This window comes from Triplophysa rosa, linkage group LG2 (assembly GCF_024868665.1).
Source record: "Triplophysa rosa linkage group LG2, Trosa_1v2, whole genome shotgun sequence".
Classification (NCBI taxonomy): Eukaryota; Metazoa; Chordata; class Actinopteri; order Cypriniformes; family Nemacheilidae; genus Triplophysa; species Triplophysa rosa.
In genome coordinates this window covers 27,577,240-27,593,838 of record NC_079891.1, presented here as the reverse complement: position 1 = coordinate 27,593,838, position 16,599 = coordinate 27,577,240, and the positions used below count along the sequence as shown (strand labels likewise).

The 16,599-nt window shown below is 36.3% G+C and overlaps 3 protein-coding genes across 4 annotated transcripts; 2 read left to right on the top strand and 1 right to left on the bottom strand.

Moving 5' to 3' along the window:
• The first annotated feature begins 626 nt into the window (after positions 1-626).
• tbx5b (T-box transcription factor 5b) lies at positions 627-5,219 on the top strand. The gene is made up of 9 exons (XM_057324964.1): positions 627-964; positions 1,422-1,583; positions 1,975-2,069; positions 2,278-2,397; positions 2,970-3,117; positions 3,214-3,366; positions 3,464-3,555; positions 4,265-4,398; positions 4,584-5,219. Exons 2-9 carry the CDS (start codon positions 1,440-1,442, stop codon positions 4,985-4,987), a joined length of 1,290 nt encoding a protein of 429 aa, XP_057180947.1. The 5' UTR covers positions 627-964; positions 1,422-1,439; the 3' UTR covers positions 4,988-5,219.
• Positions 5,220-11,743: 6,524 nt separating this feature from the next.
• Positions 11,744-13,656, top strand: cfap73 (cilia and flagella associated protein 73). Of its 2 annotated transcripts, none has more exons than XR_008961722.1 (7): positions 11,744-11,856; positions 12,040-12,145; positions 12,229-12,333; positions 12,466-12,666; positions 12,842-13,067; positions 13,146-13,289; positions 13,548-13,656. XR_008961722.1 is itself a non-coding variant. In XM_057320743.1 (7 exons), the coding sequence occupies exons 1-7, from the start codon at positions 11,801-11,803 to the stop codon at positions 13,608-13,610; spliced, it is 897 nt and encodes a 298-aa protein (XP_057176726.1). In that variant the 5' UTR covers positions 11,744-11,800; the 3' UTR covers positions 13,611-13,656. The 2 variants fall into 2 exon arrangements, 1 of the variants encoding a protein (XP_057176726.1); XM_057320743.1 differs by having other exon boundaries at positions 12,842-13,063.
• iqcd (IQ motif containing D) lies at positions 13,301-16,558 on the bottom strand. The gene is made up of 5 exons (XM_057320728.1): positions 16,436-16,558; positions 15,634-16,306; positions 15,247-15,480; positions 15,049-15,120; positions 13,301-14,237 (listed from the first exon to the last, which is right to left on the bottom strand). The coding sequence occupies exons 2-5, from the start codon at positions 16,294-16,296 to the stop codon at positions 13,956-13,958; spliced, it is 1,251 nt and encodes a 416-aa protein (XP_057176711.1). The 5' UTR covers positions 16,297-16,306; positions 16,436-16,558; the 3' UTR covers positions 13,301-13,955.
• Between the last annotated feature and the right edge of the window lie 41 nt (positions 16,559-16,599).

Sequence of the window (16,599 nt, the reverse complement as noted above, 5' to 3'; positions counted from 1 at the left end):
TTTAATGTATTTTTTTGTCGTTTCTCCAGGTTGCAGTTAAGGCAAGTTTAGCGTCAATTTTATACTCTGTCCGTTGTATCTTTATCTCGGCAACCGATTACGGGATTGTCTTATCGTAAAGAGCAATGTTCCCACGACTCCATAGTGCGAGCTATCCCGTATCATCCACTTGTCTATTTATGGAAGCCTGTTTTAAAGTAATGTACGTATGGCAGAACGCGGGACAGCACATGCTTTAAAGCAGGTTATCCTTAATATCATAGAAAGTTACTGCTAAGAGGGATGTTGTTCTTTTATCTACCAAACAAATAGAAGTGTACTAGAGAGAAAGAAAGAGAGAGACTCGAGGCTTTCTCCTAGTTACCTCCTTTCGACCTTCTCAACTTTTAACCCCGCCGAGAGCAAGCCTCGCGCTCAGTGATGCTGACCGACAAGCGCAGATTATTGAACAAACAATTTAGATCCTGAGCATCAGTTCTGCACCAAAAAAGGTGAGTAAATTACATTTACTTTTTTCTCCCTACGATATGCGTATTTTTCTCCGCCTTTTTAGGGTTTGGGAAGCATTTACAGGAACGAGCAGATTTGTCATGGAGGAGATTAGGTGTTCGCGTAGTGCACTGGTGTTGATGTGGGTTTTGTCATCATTATTTCAGTGTGAGGGTGGACATGGCTTGTCATGATTGTGTGAATGAAAAAGGTGTGACGACAGAGTATGCATCATGCTAACGGGTGACAAAAAATGGACGGAGAAAACAGAAACACGACAGAAAAGAAGAGACCGGGAGCAAGTGAGGGAAATTGTTTGAGAAGAGTGATTAAATCATTCTGAATTTTGCAGCTATTAAAATCTGCGATTAAGGAACTTTTTTTATTTGTGAGAAATAACAATTAAACTATAGGACGATTTTTAAATTGGTAGCCTACACCTTCACTGCAGAATTTGTCGGCAACAAACAATGAGGTAAGAAATAATATAAGTAGGCTATAGGCCTTTGAATTGGGGAATTTAAAGAAAAAATAATGTTAATGTATAATACTTTGGTAAGATTTTTCATATGACATGCCAAACGACAGTCGTAGCCTACTTCTCATATTTTTCCAAACGGTTTACACGACGTTGGTGAAGACATCAACAAAAGAGCTTATATCTTTGCAATAAATGCAAGACATTGCTGAAAATCGCATTTTAAACTGCATATGATTTTAACAAGATTATGTTACTGACATGCAAACAGTTTTCAAACGAATTTAAAATAACCAACTGGTAAAATCGGCTTTTATGTGTTTGTTTATGAATAATTCCTGTTAATATTAATTAATTATTAACTGATAACTTTCTTTTTTAAAACGCCATATTTTTATGATATAGTATGTGGAGACATCACCTGCTTTCCGTGTCTCTTTTATTTCACATATAGTTGTATTCGAACGGCGTTATGTCGCATTTAGAGTTGGGATCTGTACTGTCCTGTTCTGCCCGCAATTCTCCAGCGATTGATTTTGAGAAAGACAGAAATTCAGGACATCACAGCCGGAAAAGAGCCGGGTCGCCACCACCGCAAATTCAGCTCTCCCAACAGGTCAGCCATATCACGTGAGAATGCAAATATAGCCTACACTATAGGCCTACACTGTTATTTTATCGTTTTTAATATTTATTATTTTTATCGTTTATGCTAATTGATAATGTGTGTTTTAGGCCTATAAGCTATCCCCCTGAAGGTCGGCATACAATTAGGAATAATACTTCAGTATAGCAAAAACAAAAGTCATTATAGACTTAATTAATTAACAATCGATTAATTCAGTTGGATCTAAACGTTAAATCAAACAATGCAAAAAATGTTCACCCAAATAATTAAAAATAGCTTTCATAGTTTATAATTTTTATTTATATTGCTTGAAGAACCATTTTGTAAAAACAAATCGATAGAAAATATTTATGTTCTTCTTTTCGACCATTGCGTGCAGGGCATGGAAGGAATCAAAGTTTATTTGCACGAAAGAGATCTGTGGGCAAAATTTCATGATGTCAGTACAGAGATGATCATCACTAAAGCTGGCAGGTGAGCGACACTGTTTCAATGTCTGATAGTCTCCTGTTTTTTTTATTTATTGTGCGTAAAACATAAAACGCAACATATGATTCATCCTCAGTAAGACAGTTCTGTCTGTTAGGCCAACTAAAATGTAAAAATGTTTTATTGTTGTTGTTTGCCAGTCGTTGTTGCTGTCCATGATGTCTCTTCATAATACAATATTAATCTCTTTCAGACGAATGTTTCCCAGCTGCAAGGTGAAAGTAACAGGTCTTAACCCTAAAGCAAAATATATCTTACTGATGGACATTATTTCAGCCGACGAGCACCGGTATAAGTTTGCCGACAACAAATGGTAAGATCTAAAATTAAATAATTAAAAATAAATATGTACAATTTTGATAATATTAACAAAATAAAAGGAACGTATTAGACTGTTAATTGCTTTCAAATATGTTTAGTATTGATAGAACCAGAGAAGTACATAAATTCGTTTATAGAAACATTACCACAATGATTCTTTCAAAATTTGTATCCAAAAATGAAAATGCTTTAGTCATTTACTCACCCTCAAACCTGTATGTTTTTCTTCTGTGGAACACAAAAGAAGATTTTTTTAAAGTATGGGCAGCCAAACCACACTGGGCCCTGTTGGATGGAAACAAAACCACTGAGGCATTTCTCAAAATATCTTATTTTGTATTTCACAGAATGAAGAGTCATATATACATTATATATATATATATATATATATATATATATACATATACTGTATATATTTAACCACATGAGGGTAAATGATGACATCATTTTTTATCTTTAGGTGAACTATCTCTTCAAGTTACAGAAAGTTATAATTCGCTCACAGCTTCTCTCTATTTTTATTTTTTTGACTGGACCAAACTCTTTGTCTTATGTGCTGTGCAGGTCCATCAATGGTAAAGCTGAGCCTGCAATTCCAGGCAGACTTTATGTCCACCCAGACTCACCAGCTTCAGGTGCTCACTGGATGAGACAGCTTGTCTCTTTCCAGAAACTCAAACTTACCAACAACCACCTGGACCCTTTCGGACATGTTAGTGATGACAAACAAATTTGATTGAATATTTATTTAATATTGATCATCACTAATAAACTTAATCTTAAAAATATTCTCCTGTTTTTGGTGCAGATCATATTAAACTCCATGCACAAATACCAGCCTCGGCTACACATAGTAAAGGCTGATGAGAGGAACAGCTTTGGCTCCAGCAACACGAGTTTCTGCACACACTCCTTTCCAGAGACGGCGTTCATCGCTGTGACTTCCTACCAGAACCACACAGTAAGACTAACAGCAGGACCCTCTAATCACCACTAGATTTACAGAAAGCTTCAGAGAATAAGTGTATATCCCTAATTCTCTGATGTTTTAATTCAAGATCACTCAATTGAAGATCGAGAATAATCCGTTTGCCAAAGGCTTCCGTGGAAATGATGATATCGAGCTGCATCGCATGTCCCGTACACCGAGGTGAGACACACTACATTAAATATGCCCACACAAACATATATTTCAATCTTAGCACTGCAATGAGTTTGTGTGTATATGCATAACAATGACTAACTAATGAATGACTTTCTTCAGTCTTCATTTATGTTTGTTTGGTGTGCCCTCGACTTCAACTTTATATCCCCCAGAAGGGCAATTATTTAATAAAGTGAGAAATCGGATGTCATTGCGTGTTCCGTCTCATAGCCACTGATGATTTTTTTTTAGACACCCAGAATATGTTGTCCTTTTACCTTGCATGCTTAGGGAACCAAAGTCAAAGCTTTGTGTTGCACATTGACAACATTGAATGTGACACACGAGAGAGAGATATTTATAGAGAAACAATATTAAGAGCAGAGTAGCACAACACACTGTCACACACAGAGGTCATTGAACGGCTAATGTGTGTGTGTGTGTGTGTGTGTGTGTGTGTGTGTGTGCGTATAGATATACAGAAAGAAAGAGGAATGAGTCAGATTGGGAAGGGGGTAGAGAAAGGATTTGCTACCGTAATTGTGCCTTAGCTTAATAATTTAATTAGAAATGATCAGTTCTGTAATATCGCTTACCCCCCTTTGCCCTTCCATGCCAAACATGCAAAACATTGCCGCCGCCTATCCTGCACCCTCTCTCACATTTGCCCCCTGCTCCCTTTTTGTGTTACTCAGTTATGCACTTTTTACCATAGTAAGGAGTACCCACTTGTTCCACGTAGTACTGCCAGACAGAAGGTGGCTCCACCCTCCCCAGACTGTCCATCTCAGTCTGAGTACACCGTGGCTCAGAAACCCAGCCCAGGCTATGCCTGCTCTGACACTTCAGGTATACCTTATGCTCAAGGGTTTTCACTTTAGTGACAGCAAATTCTCTCACTTCACAAGGCCACAGAAGACATACATAGGACACTATTTACTATATCCATGAGTAAATAATTACAGAACGATTTTGGTTAAATGACCCCTTTAATTTAAAAGCTGGTATGAACCAAGTTTCAATTCTATATGCAGGTGATCATGAACACAACCTCACTGAAACTCCTCCCATCAATGACCCCACCTACCACCTCTTCACCTATCAACTTTCTCCTGAAGTGGACCCTGTGCACAGTGCTCCCTGCAGTATGGATATGGCGCAGAATGAGCCTTGCATGTATGGAGGGTCTCAGATGGGCATAGAGGACCTCAGGTGGGCATCTTATATGGAAAACACAATTTATCAAAGCTTTTCCTCTGCTAAAGAATTGGGTGGGTCATTTGGCCCCACCCCTGACTTCTCTCAGGAACTGTATCCACAATACACCTGTGAGGTGGGTGTCCAGTCACACTGCATGATGACTGATTTCTCAATTTATGCCTGCAATCGATCGTTCAGCCAAAATCAACAACCAAACAGCTGGTGTGGGGGCAGCTGAGCAAGTATGTGTGGTGTGTGTGTTTGTGTGTGAGACCAAGAGTCTGTGAATAATTTTGGTAACTTTCCCATAACTTCACCCTGAAATCAAAAAGTTTCTGCCTAGTTGATAATGAAACGCAATGTGTCTGTTTACACCTGTCACCATTTATTAATTCTAGGGCTGTCCAGAATGAAAGTTTATGTTTACATAATATATTTCTGTGTACAGTGCATATTTATTTTGTATTTATAAACACATAGACATACACTTACATATATAGGAAATATTTACATATATTTATTTATACTTACCAATAATTTAAATTCTATTTAAATGTTTAGTAATTTTTGTATTTTTCTTAAATATATGCATGTATGTGTATGTTTTTATAAATACAAAACTAATATGCACGGTACACAGATATATTATGTAAACGCTAAATTTTATTCTTTTGTGTTCTGCAAAAAAAGAAAGTTGGGCAGATTTGAAATATAAAAATGAGCAAATGATGAAGGAAATTTCATTTTCAGAGTTTTTTTAGTTTAGGCGTGTAATAATTGAATGCATTTATGTTACATTTTATACATACCTTTAAATTAATATTTGATATTTTGTTATGCTCACAAAAATATTTGGGATAGAACCACAAAGGGTTTGACTATAATTATTAAAGGTATTTCTTTGGAGAACCATGTATGATCTGATGCTTCAAAGAACCTAGAAACCAAAACATTAATATGACAAACCTACAATGAAATATCAAGAACATTTTAATATCAACCTCATAGATGACCAATAAACCATAAGAAAGGGTTCTTATAAGTGGATAATTTATTGCAGAACAACAAATATCATTGGCATGACTTTAGTTTTGAAGAGCGTTTTTAAAAAGGTCATTGACTGATTCTAACAAACGGATTTGTCTGTGCATTAATTCTGTGGAGCAAGTGGAAACTAACAGGATTTCAGGATAAGTGAACTGGGAGATTTTCATTTGAAGCTGGAAAACAAAACTGGATACCATTTTCTCTTATCCCAAACCTTGTGATGGTTGTTTGCATGTCCCTTGCTAGTGACATGTTTTTCTAAATGATAAAATATTGAGTATGATGTGTGAATCTCTCTTAACATTACCACACCTTGAAACAGATATTTTCTGTAAAAAAATCAAATAAAATTGTAACAATGGCTGAGTTGTTTTACTATGGCCAGTGGTTTTGAGCTGATTCTCAGAATCAGGTTTTGATTCTGATTCTAATAATATTTCACTTAAGTAATGCTGATGTACAAACACTAACAAGCTGATATTCAAAATTCTGTCAGATATAAAAAAATTACATTAAATTTTCTATCCGTCCAACATATACATGCATCAGCCACAGATGAATTGGAAGGGGGCCCTTTATTTGGTTTAGTTTTATCTGTGTTATGATGGGAAAAGTGAATGCTGTGTACTGCACGTGTCACATTCCATTAAGGGAGCAGTGATGTTACCAATCCTGTCATGGCCCAAGGCAAAAGATACAGAGAGAGAGAGATACAGAGAGAGAGAAGAGAGAGAGAGAGAGAGAGAGAGAGAGAGAGAGAGAGAGACTGGGGGAGAGGAGGGTATCAGCTGGACATTTATTTATAGACAACACAGTGCAATAAGAATTTCATGAGTAAACTGCAGCCATTTAAAAGGTTTTTCCCATGTTGCAAAATTCATGTTCAGGGCATTTATTATAATGTCAATGTGTTATTATAAAGTGTTTATTGCTTTTAAATACACTAATTGTGTTTGCTGATATTTATTTGTAATGCTGTTTTTTATTTTTGAGGCATTTTTGCTTTAGTGTGCGGCAATTGTAGAATTTTTGTGTTTTGTGCGGTGTTTTTTGAAACTTGTTTAAATATGAAACTGGATTAAAATGAAAGTCCACCGTCTGTATGTCTGTTGTGTTTACTATATCCTACATGTAGTTATTTATTTGAGATTTCAACTTGATTTCGAATATGTTGCTTGTTCCAGCTCCAAAAGCAATATGTTATATGCAATATCCATCCATCTGTTCAGTTTATCCTTTTGGGGTTGCGTGGGATTGTTGAATCCTATCCCATGCTAAAGGGAATATGGGTGGACTATTAAATGATTGTCAAATTAATAAATTAATGCAGACGTTATACTGATCACCTTGTGCTGCATGTTTAGTGACTTTAAGATGTTTTTCATTACAAGATCTCAGTTTATTTTTAAAGAATTAAATAACATAAGGCTATTCTAAACCTAGGTTTAACCATTTTACAGTCACTGTTTAGTGGTGTTTTGTGCCACAATGCTGTGTATTCACAACACATGTAAGAGTTTTAGCTGTCTTAGAGAAACAAGACAGAGAAACCTATCAGAAGTTTTTCATAACATGAATGACTAGAAGGATATTTTGGAAAATCCAGGCTTTTTTAATACTACTATGCTGACTGCTTAGACCGGAGAAAAATAATGTAGGCATTTTTTATGACTAGCCTAAAATGATTGACGTTTTAAAGTGCCATTTTTAGAGGTCTCATGAATTCTCATTGTTTCGTGGCCAAAGATTACATCATAGAAAAAACAAGATTTACTGTTATTCAAAAATCATTTAGTGATTTAACCTTTTAAAATAAATTGACTCCTCAGAACAAACTGTAAATGTTACATGTTTTAACACTAGGCATCAATAAATGTGTAAATTCAGGAGCGCCATATGAATTTGAGAAATGCATTATCTCAAAAGAATTCTGTGATTTGGATAGCCAAATCCTTAAAATGCAAATCTGAATCCAAATTGAAATGAAGTCTTCGGAATGCTTTTGACCCTGACTGGATTTCCCGGCTCAGTTAATTATTCATTTACTGGTAATTAAGTGATCTGAGCTCATTTTCTCAATCCTAATGGCATCATCCAGCTCGTACAGGAAACACGCCGCTGCCCTCAGTACACTCTGGGGCACATGGTCTAATAAGGGCCCTTTTACCTCTCAAACATTAGCCTGTAATGCTATTAACCCATTCATTGTGAAGATGCCCACTTAAGGGAAATGCAAAAGGGAAATATGCCCACTTAAGGAAATTTATTGCGATGTGGCAGGATATTGAAAGGCGTTCATCTTAATGTTTGAGTCTTTGCAGCTCACGATGTTTAATTGTTTTATTTTCCTGATCCTCCTTTCGAACTTCGATCAACAATAACAACAAAATGTGTTGTTTTATTGAGACTGGGCTACATGTAGTCTTGATTTACTCAAGCACTTTATTTATTGTAACATATAGTTTTAGTTTTATTAAGAATTAATCTTCCCATGACCTCAAAGCAAAGTTAAACAGTTAGGTGTTATATTAGGATATATATTAAGACATAGTTCACCTTCAAAATGAAAAGTGTCATCATTTACTGACCCTGTTGTCATTTTAAACCTGTGTGATTTTCTTTCTTCTACAAAACACAAAAGAAGATATTTTGAAAAATGTTGGTATCAAAAACTGTTGGTCCTTATTGACTTCTATTGTAGTATGGACAGAAAACCCCATGGGGACCAACGTTTTTCTCTTACCAACATTTTCCAAAATATCTTCTTTTGTGTTTTGCAGAAGAAAGAAAGCCATACAGGTTTGAAACAGGGGTGAATAAATGAGAACAGATTTTCATTTTTGGTGAATAACAGGGTGAATAAATGATAAAAATGAAATGAAAAGGTGAACTATTCCTTTAAGACAAACGTGTGAATATGAGGTGAGATGAAAGAATAATATCATTATCAAAATTTTAATATTTTGGCTTCTCTTAGTTGACTTAAAAGGTGAAATTTGTTTTATCAGTTTATTGTAGAATCATATACACTTCACAATTAAAAGGAATCATCAAACAATATATTAAATAACATTTTTTCCAAAATCTACCCAGGCCAGTAGATGAGACAGTGTAGCCACATTAGTAGCACAATGTATGTCAGCAGGATACTTTTTTGTGTTCATACTTCAAATAAAATGAATTATTCCTCTACAATGACTAAAGTAATGCCAATTAAGATGAATTTGTTTTAAGAGAAAAAGAACACTCCATTGTCAGCAGTTGTAAATAATCTGTTTTAAATTCCAACATCTATACAGATTCAGAGTGGGTCAGGGCATGCCTGTGTGTATTTGATGCTTAGTGGACCAAAACACTCATATTGAAGCCCCTCCCCCAATAACAAGAAAACTATTCCCTACAGAGATCGTCAAGACTCAAAGCTTGCACTCATACACACATACCAAGCTTTTCAGACTTTACTATGGTATTAATATATTAATATGTTCGTTGACAGGTACAACAACCATCAGAGTACATGCTCATTTTACCTGCTCAGACAGTGTAATTCTTAAGGACATGTTATTTCTGTATATTGAAAAAATTATAGGATGCATTTATTCATCCTTTTTTGGCGTTGTTTTTCTAAATTTGTCCAAAATGTTTCTGTGGTTGATAATGTGTCATAACCCAAATACAAGCAACTCAAGAGCAAGGAGAAGAGTTACTGCTGCATGGCACGTAGATGATGTAGGGGTGAATGGGGCACCCCTGATACACCCCCGCCCCACCTTCAAATGTTACGAGCCAGTCTCCTTCGGCAACAAGGAGCCACTGTCACTCTCCATTAGCAAGAAAGTCCTAATCCTTCCACACAAAACTGCCATAATGATATCACTAACCACGGGTGGCACCGCCGGCCAAACAATGTGTGTGTGTATGCGTGCAAGACCTAATGTCCACAGCTTGACCTTTCACAAACACTTGTTTCACCAATCCGAACCTTTTTGAAAATGTCTTCCTACATATTTTGTGTCTGCTTGAATATGGTTTCAGCAAACTGAAATGTCTGGCCTTCTAATTGACCCCAAAAATGAATTTTTTGAATGATTTCTTTTCAGGCAGTAATAATATGGATTATGTCCTTATACAACACAGGTAATACTTGGGAGCTCAAAAAATCTACATTCAATTGCATATTATTGATAATCCATAAATTGTAAAACAAGTGTTTAAGACATGAATCACCTGTATACTGTCTGTGGCTGTTTTGTCTGAAACAACATTATTCCACCCCCGTTGCACCCCAGCGTTCTTGCACAACGCTGTTTACTTTCTATAAACAAGCCCTCTGTTGTCAACACTAAACGATGCATTACAACTGTCAAACAAACAAACAAATGCACTCTGACCCTGGCCCAGCGGGACAGCCGTTGTATCTTATCACCACAACCGTTAAGTAATGGTAAACATCAGCATCCTAAATATTGAGTGTCTGCTCACTCACTCACCACTTTTATGCTCTTGAATAATGAATTTCACCTGTGCTTGTTCAGTGTCTGATCATGTGTGAATACAATGGAGAGACACACCGAGACCTGATGCAGCCTTTATTTACTGCCTGTCTGATATGTGTGGTAACACTGCAGTTATGTTTCCATTCAAAGATCTGAGATTTGACCAAAGGGTTAAGTACAGACCACTTCGGAAAACGCACAACACTGGTCCAGAAGAACTTGCTGTTTCATTTTTTATCATGGCAGAAACGTTTGAACTGAACTAATATCTTTAAGATTAATTATATCTTGGAGTTAAAACACTTTTGGACCAGTGTTTAGATGTTGCAAAGGGGTCTAGGGCTAAATATAGTACCCCTGGTTTAGCAGATTTTGCAAGGGTCATGGGGGTCTAAACTAAATATGTACAGTACAAAAAATAAAAAAATAGAAAGACCACAGATTGTTTTAAGCAACATTTACAGGTGAAAATTATTATTATTTTAACTGACAATTATATATATTTTTTTATTGAATAACTATTTTTACTATACACAATATATAGCCCCATTTAATATAATTGAAAATGAAGTTAAAACATTTAGCTTTAAACTCTAAATAACTATACAAATGGTGAATTTGTGTCACTTAATATATTTTTATATATTGTATAGATGTATATTTTTGTGCAAATAGGTCACTGACCTTAAAAATGCCTATCATGTGAGCGAAAATTAAAGAAAGGTAGCCTATTTGCTTGTGAGAGCTTTGTACATAAACATGGGTGTTAGAGATCCATACCTCTAATTTCGCAAGGAAACAACAAGACGTCCGCGTGGCCCTAATGCATTGGGTGAGAAGGTGACAGGAGACCGAAATCATGTTTATGAAATATAAATGAAGGTTTGGACAAGCGCACGAAAACAAAAGGACTAAAACATATAAAGACACTTAGCGTATTTGAATTGACCTTATCTAGTCCATTACGTATCATAAAAAGTAATTTTTCATGTTCTCGCACTGTTATTGCGAAGGAATTATTTATTAAATAATGAAAAATATATTAAATTCTAATGAATTGAACAACAAAGCATGCTAAAATGGCATGAAGCTTGTCTATTAAAACGGGAATCCACACGGAAAGACGTAGAGATTTAATGTTTATTATAGGATATTATTATTATGAAGAAGAAGACTAGACGCAGTAGAGACGTTGATATAGGCGAATAGCCTACGTTTAATATTAAATATCGATAAATATCGACCTTTATTATTCACTAGATAAACATTTGAAAAAGTACAAAAAAAGCAAAGAGCAAGTAAAATCACCAAACACATTGAAAATTAAAAAATGGGTTTGACCATAATTTTGGAATTTACTTTGCCACTGGAGGGCAACATACACTGAGCTCTTCTCGTTGCTGTGGAAACGAAACATGCAAAGAAAGTTTGTCCATCTTTGCCCAATGAGTGTGCGAACTGCAAACTGAAAGTCTTTTAAAACTAACAACATCAAACAGACAGTAAGGATGAACTTGAATTTGGACGATTACTTTCGGACCATTTTCGAGGAGCAACTTTCGTTGTAAGTGTATTTAATTGATAAACTCCATCACGTTGCTGTTGCTAATCATTAATCTGCCCGAGATTTAACGAGTCACCGAGATTTCACAATTTAAATCGAAGTGTGGCGGGCTTTGTTTGTGCTGATGTAGAGGGAGTTCATCGCATATAGTCAAATAAAATACTGTATAAATTTGCCTTGCAGAAACGAAGCAGAGCAGCAAAATGATTTAACATCGTTGGCAACGATGCTTTTGGAAAAGCGCCAGGAGGAAAAGAGCGTGGACAGAGATCTGAACGCTCAGAAAGAGGTGGTTGTTGAAACATATTTACATTTATTTAGAGTTAGAAAATGTTGTAGTCGTTTTTGTTTACATTTGCTGTATGATGTCAGGAGCTTGAAAAAAAGCGGGAGGGATTCAGACGGAGGAAAGAAGACATGATGAAAGAGGAGGAAAAACTAAAGGCATGCGTCCTGAGTTATGACCCATTTCTAAAAGTAAGGCAACATCCTGCATCTGACTTGCTTGCATCATGTGTTACACATATTCTTAATATTATTTTATTCATATTTCTGTTATATTTATTATGTATATTTAAAAAATATGTTTTTTTCTTTGTCTCTATGAAGGAAAATGATTCCAAACAGACTCTTGCCTTGAGGAAAGCAGAAGCAGAGAAAGCTCAAATTAGACTCAAAGAACACAAAAATAAAGAGCTTCAGATCGAGCTTGAAACCCTGCAGGCCCGAGAAAAGCTACTAGAGGCTCATGTCAAAAAAGCTAGTATCATTCAGCGCTTCCTGGAAAGTGCTGTAAAGATGTCTGTAAAGGTAGTGATGAATATTGATAATAACAAGCCGACAGAAAAATCATCTGCTTAAGAAGCTTTGGCCAGCAGTCAGCTAACAAATACACCATTCAATTCTGTTTCATTTATCTACCAGTAGCCTTTGTCTTTGTTTAGTAATGCATTTTATTTCTCTCTCTCTTTTAATCACATTTGAGTTTGAAAGCATTGGTCAACTTATAGCCCATTGTCAGTCGATCCTGTCTATCCGTGAGCAGCTAGTGAACAAACAGACTGCAGCAGAGAAAGAAAGAGAACGCATCGGGCTGGAACTGAGACGACGCAAAAATGAACAGAGTGTTATTTCCCTGGACTGCAGTATCAAACTGTCCCAGCAACAGACACGGCTAGACAACATACGTGCGCAGGCATACAGATATGTAGGTATGCACACATTCTGTGCCACCTCTGTCTTCTGAATATTTTATCCCCCATGCATCAAAACATTTACTTGTTCTGCAGGAAGAAATTATGAAGCGCATCCAGTCTACGGCTGCAAAAGAGACACTTCTTTTGGGTCAGATTAGGGTCACAATCCTTAATCTCTATTACATGATTAGCAAAATTCCTGTGGATGTTGAGAACACCTTTGCACAGTTGGAAAAGGTGAATAATGCAAAAAACACAAGAAATACAAAACAAGACAACTTAGTATTTACTTGGTATTGTGAAATTAGAACTAAACTGGATATAAAATGGAACAGTAGTGCATGACATGAAAGAAATTAAAAGGAGGTACAGTACATTTTACAGTACAGTTATAAAAGTTTAAAAGTGTGACAAACAAATTTTATCACAATTATATCTCCAATTTTTAACTGCTGTTACTGCTTTAATAAGATAATCTTTTACATTTTTTTTCAGATTCATAACTATTTCCTGGTTCGGACTGGTACAGATAAAATGAGAGGCCATTCCATAACATGAAACGAGAAGTTAGGTCTAAATGTCCACAAAAATAACCAGATGTGACTAAATGCATTTCATCAGTATCTTGCCACCTTTAAAGGATTGTGCACTGGGGTGGGAGAGACAGCAGAGAAACTATATAGAGGTTAAAAAGGGTTACTAATTAAAAGGCCCATGTTTTCCCTATTAATTAAATTGTAAACTATTATCAAAACATTCATGTGGAATAAAATGTCATACATTAGGTTTTATCCTTATTAAATAGTAATATTTATTTCTGAATGCTTTACAAGTCAGCAGACTTATGTCATGGTATTCATCAAGTAAAATAATTATTTGTGGGTCTGCTTTCATCTGTTAGTTTTATTTTCCTTTTTTCCCCTTTCCTTTCTTTCCTTTCTTAGGCTTTGCTTTGGCCTTCATGGCCTTGCGCACACAAAAGCCTCTCCAGAAGGCCTGTATGACAACGGCGGCTTGGCTGTGCAACTCTCTTTCTCTCTCTTGTTGTTCCCTTTGCTTCTGAGCCTGCTGTCGCTCCTCCATAATCTGAGAGTACTCTAGTTCCAGAACGGCAGCAAGTTCCTCTAGCTCTCCCAGCTCTGTCTTCTCTTCTTCATATCTTTGAGTAATTTCATCCAGCTTGGCCTGCATATACACACAAACCACATTCATATGGACCCAATAAAAAACCTTTTTTAACCTAAATTATAAATGAAAACTACTACTAGTTTTAAACAGTTCACCCAACAGTGTCTTCATTTACTCACACTCAAGTTGTTCTAAATCTGTATAAATTTCTTTGTTCTGATGAACACAGAGAAAGATATTTGGAAGAATGCTTGTAACCAAACAGTTCTTGGCCACCATTGACCACCATAGTAGGAAAAATTACTTTATAAATGTCTTTGTTCTGTTGAACACAAGGAAAGGAAACACTTCTGGGTCACTTTTGACTACCATTGTAATTTTTTCTACCATGGTAGTCAATGGCGACCAACAACTGTTTGGTTACAAGCATTCTTTCAAATATCTTTCTATGTGTTTATCAGAACAAAGAAATTTATACAGATTTGGAACAACTCGAGGGTGAGCAAAATATGACAGAATTTTTATTTTTGAGTGAACTGTCCCTTTAATGTTAATTTGTCCCAAAAGTTTCCTACAGTTTAATGATCAAAACCACACAAAAGTGGTGTGTTTACTAAAATAATTAAATAGATTTAACACTATTTAATATAAAACACCCAAAAACCACTGCTTAAAAAATCTTGAATTGATAACTAATGTTAAGTCAGTAAAGCTGAAATCTCCGTGCTTTACTGATAGCGGGTGGGTAGATTTGTAAAAACGGCACATAAGTGTGTGGATATTTCTGTCTTTTCTTGATAATAAATGTGGTAAAGAAATCAACAGTGAAGTCAACATCAGTAAAGATCAACTCAGTTTAAAAATCTACCTGTTTCTCTCCCATTTCACCATCATATTTCTGAATCAAGTTTTCGATCTCAGTTTCCTCCTTGTATTTCTTCTGCAGAATGAAGCCAGCAACATTTAGATCAAAATAAACATGTTGTAACTGTTGCTATTTGATAAATTAACAAAATTATTTTTTCTGTTTCACCCTAAGGACATCTCAGCATGCTTAAACACACACCGTACGTAGCTTCAGTTCTCTCTCCATGTACTGTGCAATCACAGCATTTAGTTGAGCTCTCATTTGATTGACCTCCTGCTGCACGTGAGCCCTTCTCCCCTCTGAAGTTTTCTTATCCGATTGGTTCTGTTTCTCAGCTTCCTGTTGAGTTCGGACTACAAACTCCTCCAAGCCCTTTTCCATTTCATCCAGTGAGCTCTTCAGCTGGTTTATTGTCAGGGTCAACGTAGATATCTACAGAGGAGAGAGAGAGCGCGAAGAAAAAAGAGAGAAGAAAAACAAACATATGGAGAATTTAACTCAGCGAGGATTCTTAGTCGTGTTTGTCAATCAAAATACAAGTGGAATTAAATAAATTCAATTTTTGCCTATATGCTATCATCTCACCTCCGTGTCTCTGTCTTCTATTGCCATGGCAACCTCTTTGTCCAGCGAGTCTATCAGCTCCAGGATGACATGGTGATGTAGACTGACTTCTTGCATCATCTGGCTATGTTCTTGCTCCTCTGCCGAGGTTGTAAGCAGCCTTTCCAGCACAACCTCCTTCAACCCACACAGACCGTCTCTCAGCTTCTGAGACACTATTTCTTCCTCTGTGTTAGGCTCTACATCTTTAAGTATCTCTCTAGTTGTCAAACACTTCCTAAGATGTCGCAGAATGTCACGGAAGGAGTCCTGAACTGCCTTTATTGACTCGGCTTGTTGTTTCCCCAGTTTACTTGCATCAAGACTTTTATCAAGCATTATAGCTTGGTGCCTTTCTCCAAGAGTATAATGTTTTTTCAGGGCCCTGACCACCTCTTCTCCCAAGTCTAGGGAAAATGTTTCTGGACAGATAAGTAAAGTGGGTAGAAGAGAGACTATCTCCAGTTGATGGATACAATCATCTAGTACTCCAGAAATGAGCTTTGCTTCCAGTGATCCCAAAGTCTTTTTGGAAGGGTTGACAAGCCTTAAGAAGTCTGTTTTGGTTCTGTTGGGGATGTTATGGGCAAGTGTATGGGACAGTCTGTCTTCAACAGCAGGAACAGGTGATTTTGAGGCCATCATTTTGAATTTTCTTTGACAAAGAGAGAGAAACATAAAATCAAAACAGCTAATAACAATAAGTTAAACATAAAAAATACCCCAGAAAAATTCCCCAAATAGTAATATAACAAACTAGACATTATGGAGCATAGAGTATTACCGTGTTAAGGTAGGCAGAATCTGTGAAAATGGAACGTAACTGACAGTGGACGATACAGCCGAACTCGAACTGCGATGTTATTTATATCAGTTGCTATGACACCCGTTGTCATGACATTGTGAACTTTAACCTGCTCTCTAGCAGCTATGTTTATACATAGCATT